Source organism: Pseudorasbora parva, chromosome 3, assembly GCF_024679245.1.
Source record: "Pseudorasbora parva isolate DD20220531a chromosome 3, ASM2467924v1, whole genome shotgun sequence".
Taxonomy (NCBI): Eukaryota; Metazoa; Chordata; class Actinopteri; order Cypriniformes; family Gobionidae; genus Pseudorasbora; species Pseudorasbora parva.
The window spans coordinates 51,127,361-51,147,161 of NC_090174.1; the positions used below are offsets into that span (position 1 = coordinate 51,127,361).

General features: G+C 35.6%; 2 protein-coding genes across 8 annotated transcripts in view; both read left to right on the forward strand.

Annotated features, from left to right (window-relative positions):
* slc39a14 (solute carrier family 39 member 14) overlaps positions 1–4,533 on the forward strand; it is a 38,646-nt gene extending 34,113 nt beyond the window's left edge. For all 5 annotated transcript variants that reach the window (XM_067439395.1, XM_067439397.1, XM_067439394.1 and 2 more), the window contains exon 9: positions 813–4,533. In XM_067439395.1, the coding sequence (XP_067295496.1) occupies positions 813–965 (153 nt within the window). In that variant the 3' untranslated portion in view covers positions 966–4,533. The remainder of the gene's footprint in view (positions 1–812) is intronic.
* A 523-nt stretch (positions 4,534–5,056) lies between these two features.
* Positions 5,057–19,801, forward strand: part of susd2 (sushi domain containing 2) — a 35,843-nt gene continuing 21,098 nt past the window's right edge. The window contains exons 1-13 of one of the 3 annotated variants that reach the window (XM_067439391.1): positions 5,057–5,164; positions 5,505–5,563; positions 5,727–5,825; positions 5,970–6,168; positions 9,545–9,693; positions 10,007–10,174; positions 11,660–11,834; positions 12,768–12,969; positions 13,182–13,267; positions 15,237–15,505; positions 16,790–17,173; positions 18,204–18,452; positions 19,074–19,352. In XM_067439391.1, the coding sequence (XP_067295492.1) occupies positions 5,542–5,563; positions 5,727–5,825; positions 5,970–6,168; positions 9,545–9,693; positions 10,007–10,174; positions 11,660–11,834; positions 12,768–12,969; positions 13,182–13,267; positions 15,237–15,505; positions 16,790–17,173; positions 18,204–18,452; positions 19,074–19,352 (2,281 nt within the window). In that variant the 5' untranslated portion in view covers positions 5,057–5,164; positions 5,505–5,541. Of the gene's footprint in view, positions 5,165–5,422; positions 5,564–5,726; positions 5,826–5,969; positions 6,169–9,544; positions 9,694–10,006; positions 10,175–11,659; positions 11,835–12,767; positions 12,970–13,181; positions 13,268–15,236; positions 15,506–16,789; positions 17,174–18,203; positions 18,453–19,073; positions 19,353–19,801 lie in introns of those variants that run through there. The other 2 variants (XM_067439392.1, XM_067439390.1) reach the window with 2 other exon arrangements.

Below are 19,801 nucleotides of genomic sequence, written 5' to 3' on the forward strand. Positions count from 1 at the left end.
AAGCCTTAGTTTTATTACATTGAAATATTAAAAACTACGCTTAAGCAGTAAAACTTTCTGAAACTAACTGAAACTAAACAGAAATTTTATAAATAAATAAAAGTTAGTTAAACGCATGTTGTAATTACCGGAAGAAAAAAACATTAACTCATAATTACAACTTGTAAACTGGGAATATTCTGAGAGTTTTAACTTGTACCACATGACTGTTGCAGATCCATATAGCTTTAATAGTGAATAGAAATGCATAATTCAGAGTCCGAGAACAGCTCTAAGTAGGACGTCACGCGTTGTCATCTTGAATATATTTATCGAAAGTGACAGTAATCACAATAACAACATTTTATAATATTGCAAAATATTTCTATTTCAAATAAATGCTGTTCATCTAAGAAACCTGAAGAATTTTTTTTGCTGTTCCCACAAAAATCCTAATCAAGTTTTTTAACATTGATAATAAGAAGAAATATGTCTTGAGCACCAATCAACATATTTGAGTGATTCATGTGACACGGATAAATTACATTTTGCAATATGTTCAATTAAAAAATGATTGAACATTGTTATAATAGATCACTATATTACTATTTTACTGTATTTGTGATCAAATTAAACCATTGGTCAGCATAATAGACTTAAAAACAGTAAATACTGTTCCTGATCTCAGACCTTTACACAGTAGCATATGAGCATTTTAATTACAGCAGTCTAACTCGATAACGCCATTATACCCTTATGGTTATCCCAAAATTGTTTCTGTTGAGTTTTCTTACAATCCTTGTGTCTCCATACCCCATTGTCCATCTCTGCAGTTTCCCGAGATGAACGAGGTGAGTCGTGAGGAAGAGGAGGCCGGAGGAAGTGGCTCTCTGGTCACTTTCGCCATCCAGAACGCAGGACTGCTCACAGGGTTTGCCATCATGCTTGTACTCACCATATACTCTGGACAGATACAGCTTGTATAGCAGAGGACCTAAATGCAAACTCAGACCCTGAGGGACTAACTCAGCACATGGACTAAAACCTGAGACCTACTGGGACCTCCAGACTTAAATATGAGCCAGCTGTGCTGGCTTGTTTTAAAATGTTTGCCCAGCTGGACTAGGTCATGACATAAATTGAAATGTTATGGGCTCAAACCCTGGACTGTTTGAATGAAGCTAGAAAGGACTGACCTGTGAATTTTGCTTTAAATTCATCCACATCCCAGATCTGTGGATGGATGCTTTACCATTCGTCTAGTTCAGGTCTTCTCTCGTTCTTTTGCCTCAAAGCTTTAGGACACAATGATGTCCCTGTACTGTGTGAATTCCAGTACCCTAACATATACATCTGAATATATATTTGTATTGAGTTCTTATGTTCTTTTCATTTACAAAATGTTGTTCTCTCAGAGACAGAGATCTTTTATTCCTGACAGTGAGGATTAGAGTATTGTCCACTGATTGACAAGTTACAGATGGGATAAAACTTGACTCATTTTATTGACGTTTGGTCAAATGTAGGTTGTTTCGATGCTCAAACCAAATTTTTTTTGTCAATGAAATTAGTTTTTCCAATGCTTAGGGAAAAGATATATAGATGTAGACTAGTTAGGTGGCATTCATAATTCTACAAAGCTGAACGTCATGTAGATCACTTTAATCAAAGGTTACTCTGCACGGTTGCATAAGTAGCTTTTAGTTTAGATACAAAGCAGTGTCTGTTCACACATTTATCCATAATTCATTTTTCCCCTCAATGTCATTCCATAATAGCAAGAAAAATGCTTAACGCTAAGGATTTGTTTGTTATTAATGTGCTTTTTTTATAATGTCTATGTCTGTTAAAAGTAGAAAGTTTTTTTCTAGAAAAAATCCAACTTTTATCTGTCAATTTATATGACCAGAAAAATTGCACATTTTTTGTATCCCCCTCCTTATTTGTAATTTGCATAACATTGCCTATTAATTAACAGGAAAAAGTTCAGTGTATAATTTCTTGCCATTTATGATAATTGTTATGAATTAGATAATGACTTCTCTAAAATCCCAACCCAGTGCATTGTATTTTAATATTTTCCACTTCCTTTTATTAAATTTGAATGCAGTACTCTTCATATTTTAAGAAATAATTAAGAAATGCAAGCAAAATGTGTGCATAAATGTGGTGTTGTAGTGAATCTACAACAATATGATCATTCCTTATTACTTTTCCTGGTAATACTTTACAATAAGGTCTCATTGGTTAACTTTACTTACTAAACATGTACAACTAAAAATGAAAAATAATTTGAAAGCATATATTATCCATAGTTCATTTCAACGTTTACTGATGTATTATTAAAATCAAAAGTATCTGTTAATATGATTTAATGGACCGGAGCTAGCAAGAAATAACAATGAGCAGATGCATTTGTATTAAATAACGTTAACAAAGATTAATAAATACTTTAATATACTGTAATTCTAAATTTAATTTAAATTTAAAATGTTTACATTTTAATTAGTAGCATAATCTATTACACAACTTGCACTACTTTTTGGTTACTTTTAGATTGCTTTTGACCTAACTCGTTTATCACATTGAACTAAATAGGATAAAATTGTACCATATTAATATATAAATTCACCAAAAAAATTCTCACTTTAGTTTAGGGTTCAATTCTCACTATTAACTAACTATTAACTATGACTTTTTTCTCAGTAAACTCCCAATTACTGCTTAATAATAGTTGGTAAATAGTAATACTACTTAAGCTAGTTTTTAAATGTAGAATATGGTCGTGCAGAATAAGGCATTAATAAGTGCTTTATAAGTAATAATAAACAGCCAATATCCTAGTAATAAACTGGTGAGAATTGGAAACTGAAGTGTTACTGAAAATATATTTTACTCTATGTCGAACTTGAAGCGCATTACAGATTACATTCATGTCAGGGTTTCCCATGTAGTAATATACAAGTACGTATTTTTTTGGAATCTGATTACGTAATCCAGATAACGTTATTAGTTACTACCCAGCAGGGGCGTAGCACCAAATTTTGGGCCCTGGGTACAAACCATCTTGCTGGGCCCCCGTACCATGTATGTGTATGTATAGAAAACGGACTTCCCTGCCTTGGGCCCTGGTTACTCAGTACCCTTTATCCCCCCAGTCCCACGCCCCTGCTACCCAGCACTGTAAATGTATTAGTTATTGTTAGTTAGTGCTAGTCAATGCATTAACTAAAGTTAACAAATGGAACCTTAATGTAAAGTGTCACCGTTTCCCTTTATATATAGCGCTACATTACACTACTTAGAGCTCTTTGTTAATTTAGCATCTAGACTGACAGGACTCAACTGAATCCTTTTTGAAAACCATTTAAACTTCTGCGGCACTAGTTTATTCAAAAGTTTTTGCTAAATTCTGACTCCAAATTCTTGCTATATCCGAATTAGTTGGTTTCGAATGTTTTTTTTTTTAGGGGGGAAATCAACCAATGAATGACTGCATATTAAGATGGGATTTTAAGATTAAAATGGCTTAGAAATTAATTAAGAGTATTCTTATATATATGGTCTATGATACAAATATGTTTCTTTTCCATGCAGCAAAATACAATTTAAATAGTTAGAACAAATTATGAAATTATTCAGAAATTGATCTTGCGCTTCAGATCAACCTTTGCTCACAATAGATCCCCTTTTATGGCTTATGTCTTCCAGATAAAAATGTATTCTTCTATTATGCTTAATATTCAAGACGCTAATATTCTTATCTTCTATTGCCCTGCATAGACTGAACCTGACACCCCAGTATGCTGTTTAGCAAATAAGATCATTGTTTGAAATGTAATTTTAGAACTTAACGTGAAGCATATAGTCAACAGATCTGAGTGTAACGGTTTCAGGGCCGTATTTGCATTTTCTGAGCATTTAGACGATCAGCGTTACTTTTTCTATAATGCCCCTTTGTCTGTTAAGTGTATGTAGGAGTCACATTCAGCTTTGTGTGCAGTACAGTTTAGTTGAAACCATTATTTCAGCTGACGTCTTATTGCTATGCATTGACATGTCCTCTTAAGTGAGTTTATGCCTTAAAGAGAGGAGGTAGTCATCATTCAGTGGTAAAATTTTAAGTTTTTGTACCTCATTTTAAAATCAGTAATATTTAAATACGTTTAAAAATGTTTTTGTAGTGTAGAATGTGTGTAAATGTCTGTTTGTGATTTTGCAATTATGTGTTTTGTCATCATTAGCCTAATTGTATTTAAATGATAAGAGGGAAGCTGTTTTTAAATTGTGCTGTAAGAGAGTATGAGCGCATCATCTCTTTGTTTTAGTGTTTTTGTTTTGTTTTATTTTTTTAGTGGATGGTACAGGCCAGTGTACCTGGTTATGATCAAGGCATTATTTTAATTACTGTAAACATCTCAAGTGTTTTGTGACTCATACCTGTGCAACATGTGAAATCTGATTGCTGGTAACAATTTGTTTTGTTTTTTTGAAATATGAAGCCATGGCTTTACAGTTCATCTTTTGTGCAATGAAATTGATCCAAAACTGAAAGCTGTTGTTTCTCATTCATTTGTATGGTTTCTCAAATTTATATGGTAACTGTGAGACTATTATTTAAGTGAATTATTATGGTATGATACGTTGCCTATAAAACCATTAATTGTTGCAAGCAATTGTAATTACTGATTGCAACGTTGGCAGTTATTCAACTACGTAGCAATGCATGTGTATTATTACTTTACTTTTATTTACTTTACTTTTTCAGGTTTGTGCTAAATTAAAACATCCTTAGATTCTTGATTCATCTATAAATATTCCAGCTGAGAAGATAATTGTTCGAAACTAGAGGTTAGCTCAAGTTAGGTTTGAAAATGTTCTGTCACTCTTTATGGCTTACTTTAAACACTTTTCACTTTTCTTTTTTTGTCATTATGTTGCATTTAAACTTTTACAACCTTTTTAAAAAAATCAATTATGTCTTAGTCTATTTTCTTTCACATTTGTGTGGTAGCCTATATTTTCCCTCAAAGGCTTTTACCTCACACTGTTTGTTTACCCTCACTATTGACAAGCCGTCGAGCTCTTCGTTGGATAAAATACCCTTCAGAAAAGAGTTCGGTAGTTTACAGTATTACAACTTAATTTGAAGATTCCTCAATATTTCTTCAACTAAGGTATGAAAGTAAGTAGGCTAATACCCTCTGACTTTACTAAATCAGTGGGAGTCGCTTCACTGGCACTGAATCATGTCAGGAGTCGACTGATGGGGGGAGAAAGGGTGATTTTATTTAAATAAATATTTGTTTATAACTTATTTGCTTGTTTAAAAGGACTTTAATTTTGAATATTTATTTTGGGTCCCCGTTATCGTCACACCCAACTGGTGTGCCCCATGTCCTAAACTTGCACGTGGATAAGTTCGAAACTTTTATAATTCCTTTACACGTGAACCTGCACTGATAATGCATTGCACAGATAGCTGCCTTACAGTAAATAATTAATATGCATATTTCTTGTGCCAGGAGTATCATTTATTGCCTCTTCCCTGGTGTAGCGTCCATGACTGTTAAACAGTTACAAGGTAAGTAGAGAGAGAGAGAGAGAGAGAGAGAGAGAGAGAGAGAGAGAGAGAGAGAGAGAGAGAGAGAGAGAGAGAGACCTTTGTCACAATGTCATATTTGAGAACCACACAAACACACACACGTTTTATACTGTGTATGTATACGACGCTTTGAAACGTCTAGGATTGTTCCAGTCAGAAACAATGTTGTGGAAATATGAGGACAAAATCCATCTACGTATGTTCATATTGTTGTTTCTTCAGCTGTTATCCAGGACTGCGGGTAAGTTCTTCATACGTGTAATGGGTAGTAATGTTTTGTTTCTGTTGTTGGGCTTTGAAGAAATCTGTTAATCTACAGAGAGAATGCAAATCAGTGCCAGATTTGTGGAGCAGTTGCAGCAATGTGTCTTGTTTGCTTTTGCAGCGCAGTCATGTGCCAGAAGCTGTGGTGAGAAGTTTAACACTTGCTCCTGTCATGCAACATGTGAATCTCTGAAGGACTGCTGCATTGATTATAAAGAGTTTTGCCTTGACATTGAACCACACTCTGGCTCTTTGCTGGGAGGCACAGACTTTAAAATGCTAAACATTACATTTGAGCAGAACATTAACCTCACTTGCAGGTAAGAAAGCCACAAACCTTTTTTCGTCCATCATTTAACCATTAACCATTCCAGAAACTAACTCACAAAAAGTTAACCTGAGGTTTCCTTAAGAATCCTGGTCAGTATGTTATTCATATAGCAATTATTTATTTGATAGTCTTATTGAGATTGCATTTCAATTTCCTACATTAGAAACGAATCAATCAATGAAGTATTTAAATAATTATTGTATAACAATATCATGATTCATATGTATATGTAATATAGTTATTATAGTATAACTATAGTATAGTTGTTATTGAGTTATTATAGTTACCTAAAATAAAACCATAAAATATATTTTCATTACTTAACTTAGTTATTTTATTTTATTAGCTTAGGTGACGCAATGACTATAGACAGCAGATAAATGGCTATCCACCTGTAACCACGCCCTTAATTATGCAGAACTTTAAGGCTTCATATAACTTAAACGAATGAGTTATAAAAAAATTACCCCCCTCACAGTCAACCCCTCACAAATTTCTTTCATTAATGACTCACCCCAATGTCGTTCCACACCCGTAAGACCTCTGTTCATCCTCGGGACACAGTTTAAGATATTTTAGATTTAGTCCGAGGCCTTTCTTTCCTTTAAACCTTTCCTATGTAAGTGTATGCCCACTTGCTGTCTGCAGATTCACGACCATTTGATTCTTTATTTGAGGTTTGAAAACAAACGCGGAAGAGAGGACAATGCTGAATAAAGTCGTATTTTTTGTTATTTTTGGACCAAAATGTATTGTCGACACTTCAAAAGAGTCTAACTAACCAACTGATGTCACATATGGACTACTTTGTTGATGTTTTCGTGGACAGCAAGTAAGCATACACTTACATTCAAATGATAGAAAGGCCTCGGACTAAATCTAAATTTGTGAGAAATTTGTGAGGGGTTGACTGTGAGGGGGGTAATTTTTTTATAACTCATTCGTTTAAGTTATATGAAGCCTTAAAGTTCTGCATAATTAAGGGAGTGGTTACAGGTGGATAGCCATTTATCTGCTGTCTATAGTAGGGTTGGGAATCGTGAGAAATTTTCCGGTTCCGGTTCCGGTTCCGATTCCGCCTAACGATTCCGGTTCCGATTCCGGTTCCATTAAAATTATTAAACAAATAGTGGTAAAGGAAAAAGGCACAATACGCAACTTTAAACAATCCTTTTTTGTGTTTATTACTTGCTCTCAAATGAATTTACAGGTTGGCAATGTCAAAAAAAGTTCTATACTATACATATATTACAGGATTAATCGAGCCATATGGAATTTATGGAGATTAAAATAAACATGTTCAAATTTACACCTCTGAAATTGTCTTATTACATTTTCTCTCTCTGTTTTAGGGATGTTAACCGATGACCGTTTGACCCATGGTTGACCGTATCAACGTTAACTGATCAAAGTTGTCGGTTAAAAAAAAAAAAGTGATCTCTAAATTAGGCTATTATAGACAGTGGACTAAACGCTACTACAGTTAGCCGTCTCATTATAAAATCTTTTTGTGTGAAGTGAACATATCCCTCGCACTCCATTTTTCATAACTCTCCTGTTTGTACTTAATAAACCAATAAAAACATTTGGGGCGAGGTCACAGCGTTTGCGCGCTCACAAGGTTTGCAAAAAGTAAACAGGCTAAACACTCGAGGTTAGATCCAGAGCAGATGACAGTATGAAGCGTCATTCCGCATAAGATGGGCTTACATTTGGAAATATAATATCTACATTTCAGTGGTAACACATAAGGTGTTGATCGTCTTTCTTTATTATTGTTAGCACTAACTTACCTCGAACTAAAGCGGCGTCTCTTCAGAGCTGTCATTTTCTTAAATGAGCCGCGGCAATGTTTCAAATGAGCTCATAACGCTAGACAAATGCCTTTATTTTCAACGCGATCAGCTTGTACCCAAACCATTTCGAAACTAATGAGCCATGGTCCTCGGATTACAAACAAGCTCCTCGGCGCCGCGTTTGCGGGACTCGCGCTGTGGGGGATTTTAAAAAAGTGACGTGAGGGGAAGGGAGGCGGCAGCGCTAAGACAGTGTGTGTGTGTGTGTGTGTGTGTGTGTGTGTGCGCGCGTGTGTGTGAGAGAGAGAGAGAGCGGGAGTGCGGCTCGCGGATATGCTCCCAGCGCTTCGCACACACATTGCTCCAGAACCGTTTTCGGAACCGACACTCAGGAATTTCGCGCGGTTCCGGTATTTTTCAAAAATCAGTATCGGTTCTGCATAAGAACCGGTTCTCGGTTCCCAACCCTAGTCTATAGTCATTGCGTCACCTAAGCTCCATCCACATCCCGCCTTTTTGCCCATATTCTGTTATCCTGGAGTGACTCACTAGCAAGATGGCAACGCCCAGCTTGCCCCTACTTTAAGCTTCGGAATGGCTTAGCAGAATCCTATGGGTGACGTCACGGACACTACGTCCATATTTTTTTTACAGTCTACCTATGATAATCTTCCTCAATCTCGGGCTCCACACAAGATCTCACCCTGTGAGGTCAAAATGTTCAATAGAACGGTGAGAAAAAATCCCAAAACCAAACGGGGACCTAGTGAATGACCTGCAGAGAGCTGGGACTAAAGTAACAAAGGCTACCATCAGTAACACACTACGCCGCCAGGTACTCAAACCCTGCAGTGCCAGGTGTGTCCCCCTACTTAAGCCAGTACATGTCTGGGCCCATCTGAAGTTTGCTAGAGAGCATTTGGATGATCCAGAAGAGGATTGGGAGAATGTCAGATTTTGAGTAAAAACCTCTTTCCATCAGCAAGGGCATCGAAGATGAAACGTGGCTGGGTCTTTCAGCATGACAATGATCCCAAACACACCACCCGGGCAATGAAAGAGTGGCTTCGTAAGAAGCATTTCAAGATCCTGGAGTCTCCAGATCACAACCCCATAGAAAATATTTGGAGGGAGTTGAAAACCTGTGTTGCTCACTGACGGCTCCAAAACATCACTGCTCTAGAGGAGATCTGCATGAAGGAATGAGCCAAACTACCAGCAACAGTGTGTAAAAACCTTACAGAAGGTGACTTACAGAAAACGTTTAATTAAGGGCATCATTAAGCTCTGTCATGGCCAACAAAGGTTATATAACAAAGTAGTGAGATTAACTTTTGTTATTGACCAAATTCTTATTTTCCACCATCATTTTCAAATAAATTCTTTAAAAATCAAACATTGTGATTTTCTGGATATTTTTACAAATACAACAAATGGCTTTGGTGAAGGCTGAATGAGATGGGAAATGTTCTCCTGATAAAATTGTATATTAAATTAACAACTGTTAGTCTATCATATATGATCTGTGCTATAAATGCTGTGCATCGCTAAACAGAGTGTGTTTGAAAGGTTCAGCTCAGAAATTTTGACGGAGGGCTATGTGGATGAGAGCGGGGTTGGCCACTGTATCTCTCCGCTGCTCTATGAGTCTGGCTGGATCCCATTGGAGGTGTCCACAGATGGAGTCAACTTTGACCGAGCGGGGAGGTGGCTCTCAGGTGAGCTACAGATCTCATAGTGCACAATAAGGTTTGTGGAATGTCAATCACTAATTTGCATTCTTAAATGCTACTGTATCGAAAGTAGTGTGACATTGTGTTAACCTAGCAGACATTCCTCTCTAGTACATTCCTTTAGTGCTGTTCTTAGCTGATATCAGTTACCGTATGATTGTGTGGTTTATTGCATGATGTACTGATTAAAATAATCAGTAACCCAACCTTCTGAGGCATTTGACATTAGCTCAAGTTCATTGGAATGTATTTGTCTGAATGTAGCAGTGCTTCTTTTACTGATGCGATTGGTTATTAGTCCATCATAGTAAGCTGGGTGCTGTTTACAAGATCATTCTGGCCAATGCCACACAATGGCAGTATTACGGCACACCAAATGTCAGCGGGGAATTAAAGATGATATGGATACCGTCTCTAATAAATGCAGATAGAGTCAACATCGAGCTGTGGGGTTACAATGAGACTGGTGAGTAGATCATGATCGTGTATGCATCCATCCATCTTTTCAATCAATCCATCCATCCATCTTTTGCTCTATTGTTCTATCTATCTATTGTTATATCTATCATTCCATCCATCCATCCATCTTTTGCTCCATTGTTCTATCTATCATTCCATCCATCCATCCATCCATCCATCCATCCATCCATCCATCTATCCATACATCCATCGTTCTATCATACTATCGCTCTGTCTATTTACTTATCCGCCCATGGTTCTATCTATCATTCTATTGTTCTCTATGTACTGTTATCTATCTATCTATCTATCTATCTATCTATCTATCTATCTATCTATCTATCTATCTATCTATCTATCTATCTATCTATCTATCTATCTATCTATCTATCTATTATTTCTATCTATTATGATCTGTTTGTCTATCATCCATCCATCCACCCATCTATTGTTATATCATTATATTTACTGTTCTATATATCCATCTATTCACCTACTGTTCCATCTATCCACCATCCATCCATCGTTCTATCGATCTATTATTTAGTATCTATTATTATTTGTCTATCCATCCATTGTTCTATCGTTCCATTTACTCATCCATCCATCCATCCATCCATCCATCCATCCATCCATCCATCCATCCATCCATCCATCCATCCATCCATCCATCCATCCATCCATCCATCCATCCATCTCCTGTTCTATCCATCATTTATCCATCGTTCTATTTCTTGTTCTATACTGTATATCCATCCATCCATCCATTTAGTCATCCATCTATTTACTGTTCTATATATCCATTCACCTATCTACTGTTCTATCCATCATCCATCTATCGTTCTATTTACTGTTCTATATATCCATTCATCCATCTACTGTTCCATCCATCTATCATTATATCACTGGCCATTCACCTATCTACTGTTCTATCCATCATCCATCTATCGTTCTATTTACTCATCCATCCATTCATCCATCCATCCATGTATTGTTCTATCGCTCTATCTATTGCTCCTTTGCTCTATCTATTTACTTATCCACCCATCTACTGTTCTATTCTATATATTGCTCTATCTATCCCTCTTTCATTCAGTCTGTCTATGAATCTATCCATTGCTCTATCTATCATTGTATCTACCATTCTATAGTGAAGCACGGTGCACTGTGTTGTCGGTTGTTCTGTCTAACTATTGTTCTTCTGTATTGTTCTGTCTATGACTATATTCTGTCTGTGTTTCTATTATTTAATCTATCATTCTCATTCAATAGTTATATATTGTCGTTCTGTCTGTTTTTCATTCTAGCTTTTTGTCTGTGTATTGTCTATTTATTGTTCTGTTGTTGTTTATCATTCTATCTATTGTTCTGTTCACTTATTGTTCTATCGATCATTCCATTGTCTGTCTGTGAGTCTATCTATCATTCTATCAATTGATCTGTCAATAGGAGAATATTATTAGGATTAACTAACATTATGAAATATTAACAGGAGAGGCATATTCTGCTAACTGGGAGGCAGAGTGGAAGTATCTGTACACCGTGGGCAGAGATGTGCCCAACAGTGGAGTTTTCAGTTTCACCCCACAGATCGCAGAAAAACCATACTCCCTCTGGGACCTAGGGAGCATGCGGGTCAGCCCCAGCTCTAAACAAGACGGAGCCCGGTAAGTACTTTTAGTGGTTAATATTGTTTGCATTACAGATTTTTAAGAATGACCCATTTTAAAATATTTGGGTCACTTTTTAAAAACGGCAATCCATGTGACCTGAATTGTGGAACATTTATCATTGATTTGGCATAAAATGCATTCAACGAGGACCATCTTTCAAATTACACAAATTAATTTCTCTCTCAGACACAAGGACCACCAAAACCCTATATACGCTAATTATCAAAAGTTTGGACACATTACAGTGATACTATTCAAACATTTAACATTGATACTTAGAATAAAAAATGTTTCTTGAGCAGCAAATTAGCATATTAGAGACTTATTTCAAAAACATAAAATAATTGTAATGTTTCTACATTTTTGACAGGTACTCATTTCATTACCAGCTATACACAAATTAATAATTTTTGTACTGTAATGTAAACATAAACCATGTAACATACTGCAGTGAATTCTGAACAGAGGAAAGGGGTTGCTCTTGTTTTCTAAAAAAAAATGTGCAAAAGAAAACATTGTGTAGTGCTATGGGTGTTTAGTATTGTAGGTCATTGTTTTATGAGTGAAAAAGTGTTTGATGGGTCACACCCTTTGGCAGTTTTTTTTTTTTTTTTTTTTTTTTTTGAAGAATGGCTTGGTTTGTATGTGTAAGTGATTTTGTAGTTTTATTGTAATTTTAGAACCGTTTGAAGAAAAATGACCAAAGTAGTAAAAATAAATGTGTTTGCAAATTCATTGTTTAAATTTTTTAAATTTTTTTTAGTTCATATCATTTTAATAAAGCCCTGTGGTTAAAACCAGTTGATTTCATTATTTGATCAACAATAGGGACAATACAATCATAACTTATTTGTGATGTGTACATACAGAAAAGTTAATGATTCGAGTATCAGGCTTTTTGAGTGAAGACATACTTGTTTTGCGCAGAGATGTTAATGCCCTGTGGAGTGGGGCGCATGCGCTCGCTTGGCATCTAGAGGAGGCGTTCAGGAAGGACTCTGCAGGTTGGGCCCTGGAAAAGTGTATCAATTGGGATAAAGAAGAGAAGGCAATGCCCAACTTCCTTACGGAGATCACTGATTGCCCCTGCACGCTGGCCCAGGCTCGTGCCGACACCGGCAGGTTTCATGTGGGTGTAGAGCTATAACTTCATCTGATATTAAGGTTGCAACACAAGCAGCAACATAATTATTTGAGAATTTTGAATACTTCACCAATCACAAATTCAGGCCATTGAAATCATAGGGGTAAAATGGCTTTAATGAAATCTGCTAAATCTATATTTATTAAAGTGTCTGAACTAAAGCTCCTTTTGATGAGTTGTGTGTGTTTATTTTTCAGACTGATTATGGCTGTGATATTGAGGCAGGTAGTTTCTGTGTTTACCATCCAGGTGCAGTTCATTGCGTCAGAGCCATACAGGGCAGGTAATATGCCACTCATCAAATTTCAATTAGTTTATTAAAGAAAGATAATGTGTGTGCGTGTGCACGTACACAAAAGTGTCCAGCCTAGGAAAATTGACATTTTCACCCTTTATTCAAATATTATTAAAGATTTTGTAAGAATATTGCTTAGTTGAGCTTGGAGTCTGTTTTTTTTAATTGTGATAATGCAATGAAACATGACAAATTGTACAGACATAATTTTTGGCCAGATTGTCATGCAAAGACATTATGAAGGCATGCAAAAAAAGAGAGAACAAACAAAATATTATTCACTGGTTATGTTGTACTAGTGAATGTATGCTTTTTCCCATGGGCGTCGGAAGCAAATAAAAAGTGGGTGGGTCAGTAGCGGCTAAGACAAAATATGATAGATGGGGAAAAAGTTTTGCGGGGGGTCTGGGGCTTCTCCCCCAGGAAAAAAATGATTTCATAGATGTGATTTCCTGCATTATGGTGCGTTTTAGGCCATATCCCTTTCCTATACCAAAAAAGACCTCAAACCAGTCAATACCAATAGTCTAATAAAAAGGCTATATTCATTTAACTGCCATAGAAATCAACAGTTTCACAGATAATGATAATGAACATGTTTTTTTATGCTCCGTATCCGATCCAGACAGAAAAAGTGCCGTTTACTAAACGATTGATTGGGCCAGACAAAATTACAGGAATCACTGAATTATTTACCGTGGCTATAGAGTAGGGGTAAGACGCATGGCACTAAGTTTTGACGCATATCGCGAGCATAGGTTTGAATCTGCCTTTTGCCACACTCGCTCTACTCCCTTTCCCCATCACATATCAGATCGGAAAGGTATTTATTTTCAATAAAAAAATAGAAAATATTAGAAATGGAGAAATAAAGCATTTAACATGTGTTTAATAATAAGTTTCTTAATAAGTTTCTCGGTTAAGGGTAGTCAATGTAAGCAGACATGTGCTGAATTAGAGACGATAAAAGTGAGTGGGTCTAATATCATTGGTCTTAAAAAGTGGCTGGGTCTTGTCCCACCCACACACAATGGTTTCGACGCCCATGCTTTTTCCTGTGACCTTTAAAAAATAAATAAAAGAGAGACCTGTAGCTGCAGTCTTCTTTTTTTCTGAATAATTTTGTCAGATAAGTAACTTAATAAAGATTAGTGTTTTGTTGGTCTGTCGTATTTATAATATATATATAAAATCCTCATATTTTGATGGTTTCATTGAACTTATAGGATATCCTAACAAATATCCCCTACAGACATCACTTTTGACCACTACTGTAAACACACACACACACACACACACACACACAGGTTTGTTTTTTTGAATTGTGGGGACATTGCATAGGCGTAATGGTTTTTATACCGTACAAACTGTACATTCTATCCCCCTTACACTGCCACTAAACCTACCCATCACAGGAAACATTCTGCCTTTTTACTTTCTCAAAAAAACTAATTCTGTATGATTTATAAGCATTTTGAAAAGTGGGGACATGGGTAATGTCCTCATATTTCATCCTCTCCTTGTAATACCTGTGTTATACCCATGCCATTATACACATTTATGTCCTGATATTTCACAAAAACACAAACACATACAAAAATATATGCATACATACACACTGGTATACACATTTGACATTATTTGTTTAATTTGTATAAAATATTTATTCAAAATTTCCAAACAGAAAAGGCACACTATCTATTCGTTTTGTTAGTGTCAGTATTGCCCAATATATTCATCTAAATTATTTAATATTATATTACATTATACTGATTATAATATAATACTAAAATTAGATCAGTATGTTATACTGATATCAAAACTGCATGTGAGGAAATTACACAGTAACATTGTAGACAATGTACAAAATATAAATTATTTTATAACGTATTCTCATTCATGTAAAATCCATTTTATTCTGTGTCTATTTAGCCTGTCGTGTATTGTTTTCTTGCAGTCCTGAGTATGGTGCCGGTCAGCAGTGTTGCTATGACAGCAGTGGAGCGCAGGTGCTCACGGGGGACTCTATTGGTGGCAGCACCCCTGATAGAGGGCATGACTGGGGGGAGCCGCCATACAAAAAACCTCCTAGAGTTCCAGCATTCTCACACTGGAAGTATGATGTCATCAGTTTTTACTACTGCTGCCTGTGGTCAGACAACTGTGAATACTACTTCACCCACCGCCCATCCAGTGACTGCAGAAAATATCGTCCTCCAAGAGCAGGTAAAGAACATGCATTTTCCGCAACAATGCTAATTTTCTTTCTTATATATACTAATCATTTGTTAACACAATGTATTTTTTACTTCAATGAGCTTATTGTTCTGCCTTAAATGGATAGTCCACCCAAAAATTAAAATGTAATGTTTATCTGCTTACCCCCATGGCATCCATGATGTAGGAGTCTTTGTTTCTTTATTAGAACACAAATGAAGATAACTCCAACCGTTGCTCATATAATGCATGTCAATGTTTTTTTTTCTATGAGAGTAAAAAACACACAGACATACGAATCCATATTAAACCCTGCTGCTCGTGATGATACGTTGATGTCTTAAAACACGAAATGATTGGTTTCTGCACAAAAAAAAAAACGAGCAGTATTTGTTATTTTTTACCTCGTAGCAGGTGAATCTCATCTACTATTCCCAACACCATTACTTCAAAACCCGGCGCAATCATATATATATATCAATCATATATATATATATATATATATATATATATATATATATATATATATATATATATATAGATAGATAGATAGATAGATAGATAGATAGATAGATAGATAGATAGATAGATAGATAGATAGATAGATAGATAGATAGATAGATAGATAGATAGATAGCCTCATTAGTGAAACTGATGTTTTAAGACATCAATGTATCATCACGAGCCGCAGGGTTTAATATGGATTTTGTTATGTCTGTGTTTTTTACTCTCATAGTGAAAAATACATTGACATGCATTATACGAACAACGGTTGGATTTACACCTTCGTCTTGGATGCCTGGGCGAAGCAGATAAACATAAAATTTTCATTTTTGAGTGAACTATCCCTTTAAATGAATACACTGTACATTGTTACCTAACTGTGTGATCTGTATATGTACATTTCTGGAATCCATAACTTGGACACAGTCACCACAGATAACATATCACTCTAAATTGCAATGTAGATGCATTGATTTTCTGTAAAGCTGCTTTGAAACGGTATGCACTGTAATAAAAAAAATTAAAAAAAACGCTAAACAAATAAACGTGAATTACATTGAAATTTTAGTCTGGGACTAGACTTAAGCCTTGTATTTGAAACTAGGGGTTTATTACTGTAAATATTGTTGTTTCAATTTTTGCCATTTGTTGACAGTAATAGTTGAGAAATGTCGGAAAATTATAGGGAGAAAATGAAATGTCGTGAACCTGATGCAACCAAATGCAAACTTCTCAAATTGGATACAATCTTTATATTTTTGTGCAAATATTGTTCTTTTCCACCTTTAGCTGCTGTCCTTGGTGACCCTCACTTCATGACATTCGACGGCGTGACTTTCACCTTCAATGGGAAAGGAGAATACAATCTGGTTCACTCTTCAGCCTATGAGCTGTCTGTGCAAGGCAGGACTGAACCAATGAAATTAGAAAATGGTGAATTCTATAACTCATGTATTAAAAATAGATTGAATCAGACCTCTCACACTGAATCGGCTGCGAAAATTGTCCTTTCAGGTACTGTGATTAAGGCAACACGACTATGTTCAGTGGCCATGAGGCAGAAAGACTCTGATGTCATCGAGGTGCGTCTCAGAGACCAAGTAGATGAGCTCCAGATCCTAATGAACCAACAGGTGCTTTCATTTTCTGAGCAAAAATGGATCGACCTTAAGGGTAAGACCAGTTTATTTATCCTCTTAAAGTCAGCTTTAGCTAAGCACAGTTTAATAAAAGCACAAAATGGAAGAAATATTTATTTAACACCCAATCAGCATACTATAATGATTTCATGTGAATCATGTGACGCTGAAGACTGGAGTAATGGCTGCTGAAAATGTAGCTTTGCCATCACAATGTGCAAATTACATTTTATAATATATTAAAGTAGAAAGCAATTATTTGAAATTGTAATTTGACAATTTATTTTTGTAAAATGTAAATGTTTAATTAATAAGACTTCAACAACTCTTGCTTCTATCTTCAAATTCTTGCTAAATATATCATTTGTTTATATAATTTTGGGCGGCATGAGCGTAAGTGAATGAGTAATGAGTTTAAGTTGACAGTTTCTTAATGTAATCATTGACATCCACAGTTTCTGTTCATTCAAATTCTGAGGGAAAAAACACCATACAGCACATGTACAAGATGAGTAATCATAGTCTGTTATGATTGGCAGATTAATTTTATTGGCCGTCTGTTCTCAATAAATATAGACGTCTATAGTGTTTGTGTTACTTGTTTTTATATATGATGCATCTGGGAGAACTGGCACCCCGACTGAGCCTGGTTTCATGCCCTGATGGAGTTTTGGTTCCTTGCCACTGTCGCCTTTAGCTTGGCTGGCTCATTAAGTGGCTTGGGGACACTTAAATTATGACCTAAGTTATTCAACTAAATATACAAATAAAATTAATTAATTAGGTCGTATTTAATTCTATAAACTATAATTATGATCTGCCAACATTGTTGCTATATGATAAATGAAAACAAGCTGATAACATCACTTTTTTCTCCAGAACGACTGTACAGCCGGATCAAATTTTGTTGCAATTTTGTCTTGTTTAACACTGTGAAGCTGCTTTGAAACTATCGTCATTGTAAAAGCGCTATTTAAATCAAGTTGATTGATTGATTGATCTGTGTCCTCCTCTCTCTGCTAACCGTTTTTTTCTTTTGCGATTTTCTTTCTCTGTCATTCCAGGTGTTTTTGTTTTTTCCCCTAAACCCACTAATGTGACAGTGATGTTTCCATTGGGTACAGGAGTAGAGGTCAGAGTAGGTGGAGGGGTCATGACCCTTACTGTTCTACTGCCCCAGGACTTACACAACCACACACAGGGTCTGCTCGGTACAATGAACGACGATCCTGAAGATGATTTCACCTCTAGTAATGGTGTGATCATTCCTTCCAATAGCAATGCACAGGACATATTCACCTATTGTGCTGGCTGTGAGTAACCATTTCACTTCACTTTACTCCATTTACCTGACAGTACAGTCGCTAATGAATTTGCAATGAAATTGATTGAAACTGCAATTACAAATGTATTAGTTCGATCATACGATTAATCACATACAGAATCAAAGTTTGTATTTACATAATATAATTGTGTGTTCTGTGTATAATTATTATGTATATTTGAATTCACACATATACATGTATATATATTTAAGAAATATTTGCATGTAGTTTTTTTATCCTGTACATTATATATAAATATGAATATTTTATATGTAAATATAACAAATTGTTCTTAAATTGATACATGCATGTGTGTGTGTGTGTGTGTATGTATGTATGTATAATAATTATACACACAGTACACACACATATTATATAAACACAAACTTTTATTTTATCATGATTAATCATTTGACAGCACTAAAATTCACAGTACTTGATTTATTTTAATCTATTGTGGTGGCAGGACAACAGTCACAGTAGGTGAAAAATACACATGGGAATATCTGTAATAAGGAAACATTAAGTTGTTTTCCAAATTTCCAGCTATAGCTGAAATCTTTTGTCTTCTTTTTTACTCACAAAATACCATGTGTTCGTCTTCAACAGGGGCCATTACAAATGAGACCTCATTGTTTACATACGACTCAACCCACCTCCTGAATGAATATTATTATGCCCCAAAGCATGATCCGTCATTCATCCCTAACTTTTCCATGACGGAAGACCCAGAGGATCCCCTGCTGGAGCCAACACTGAACTTATGTGCTGGAGAGGGGGCTTCATTCTGTAAATATGATGCACTAAGCATGCGCAGTCTGCAACAAGGCAATGCCACACTACTGTCCTACCGGAGTCATATGTCCAATAAGAAAGCTCTGGAACCTGGTGAGTGGGAACACAGGGAGCCTATTCTGAAGCAGCCTCCAATTCAAACAAATTTGATTTTTGCAGGAATGTTACCAACATTATTTCCCTTTCAAGATTTCAATGATTTAGGAGCTCTCTCATAATTTTTTTTTAAAAAAAACACTTTAATGAGCATGCATTTTCAGCCCTAAAGTCTGATGGATGAGCCACGTTCAAAGCTGTTTTAACATAACCGATATCGTTTATGTATTCATACGTCAATTAATTCTACATCAAATTAATTCTACATTAAACTGCTTTGCTGCTTGGCACCATGAAGTTGATTGTTAATGAAATGCCTAATCAAGCATAGATAATAGATCTATTATTAATTAAAGACTATCGGTTATAATTATTATTTACAGTATTGCTGATTAATAATATTAATATTTTATAGATTTTTATAAATTATTAAGCCTAAAAGGCCA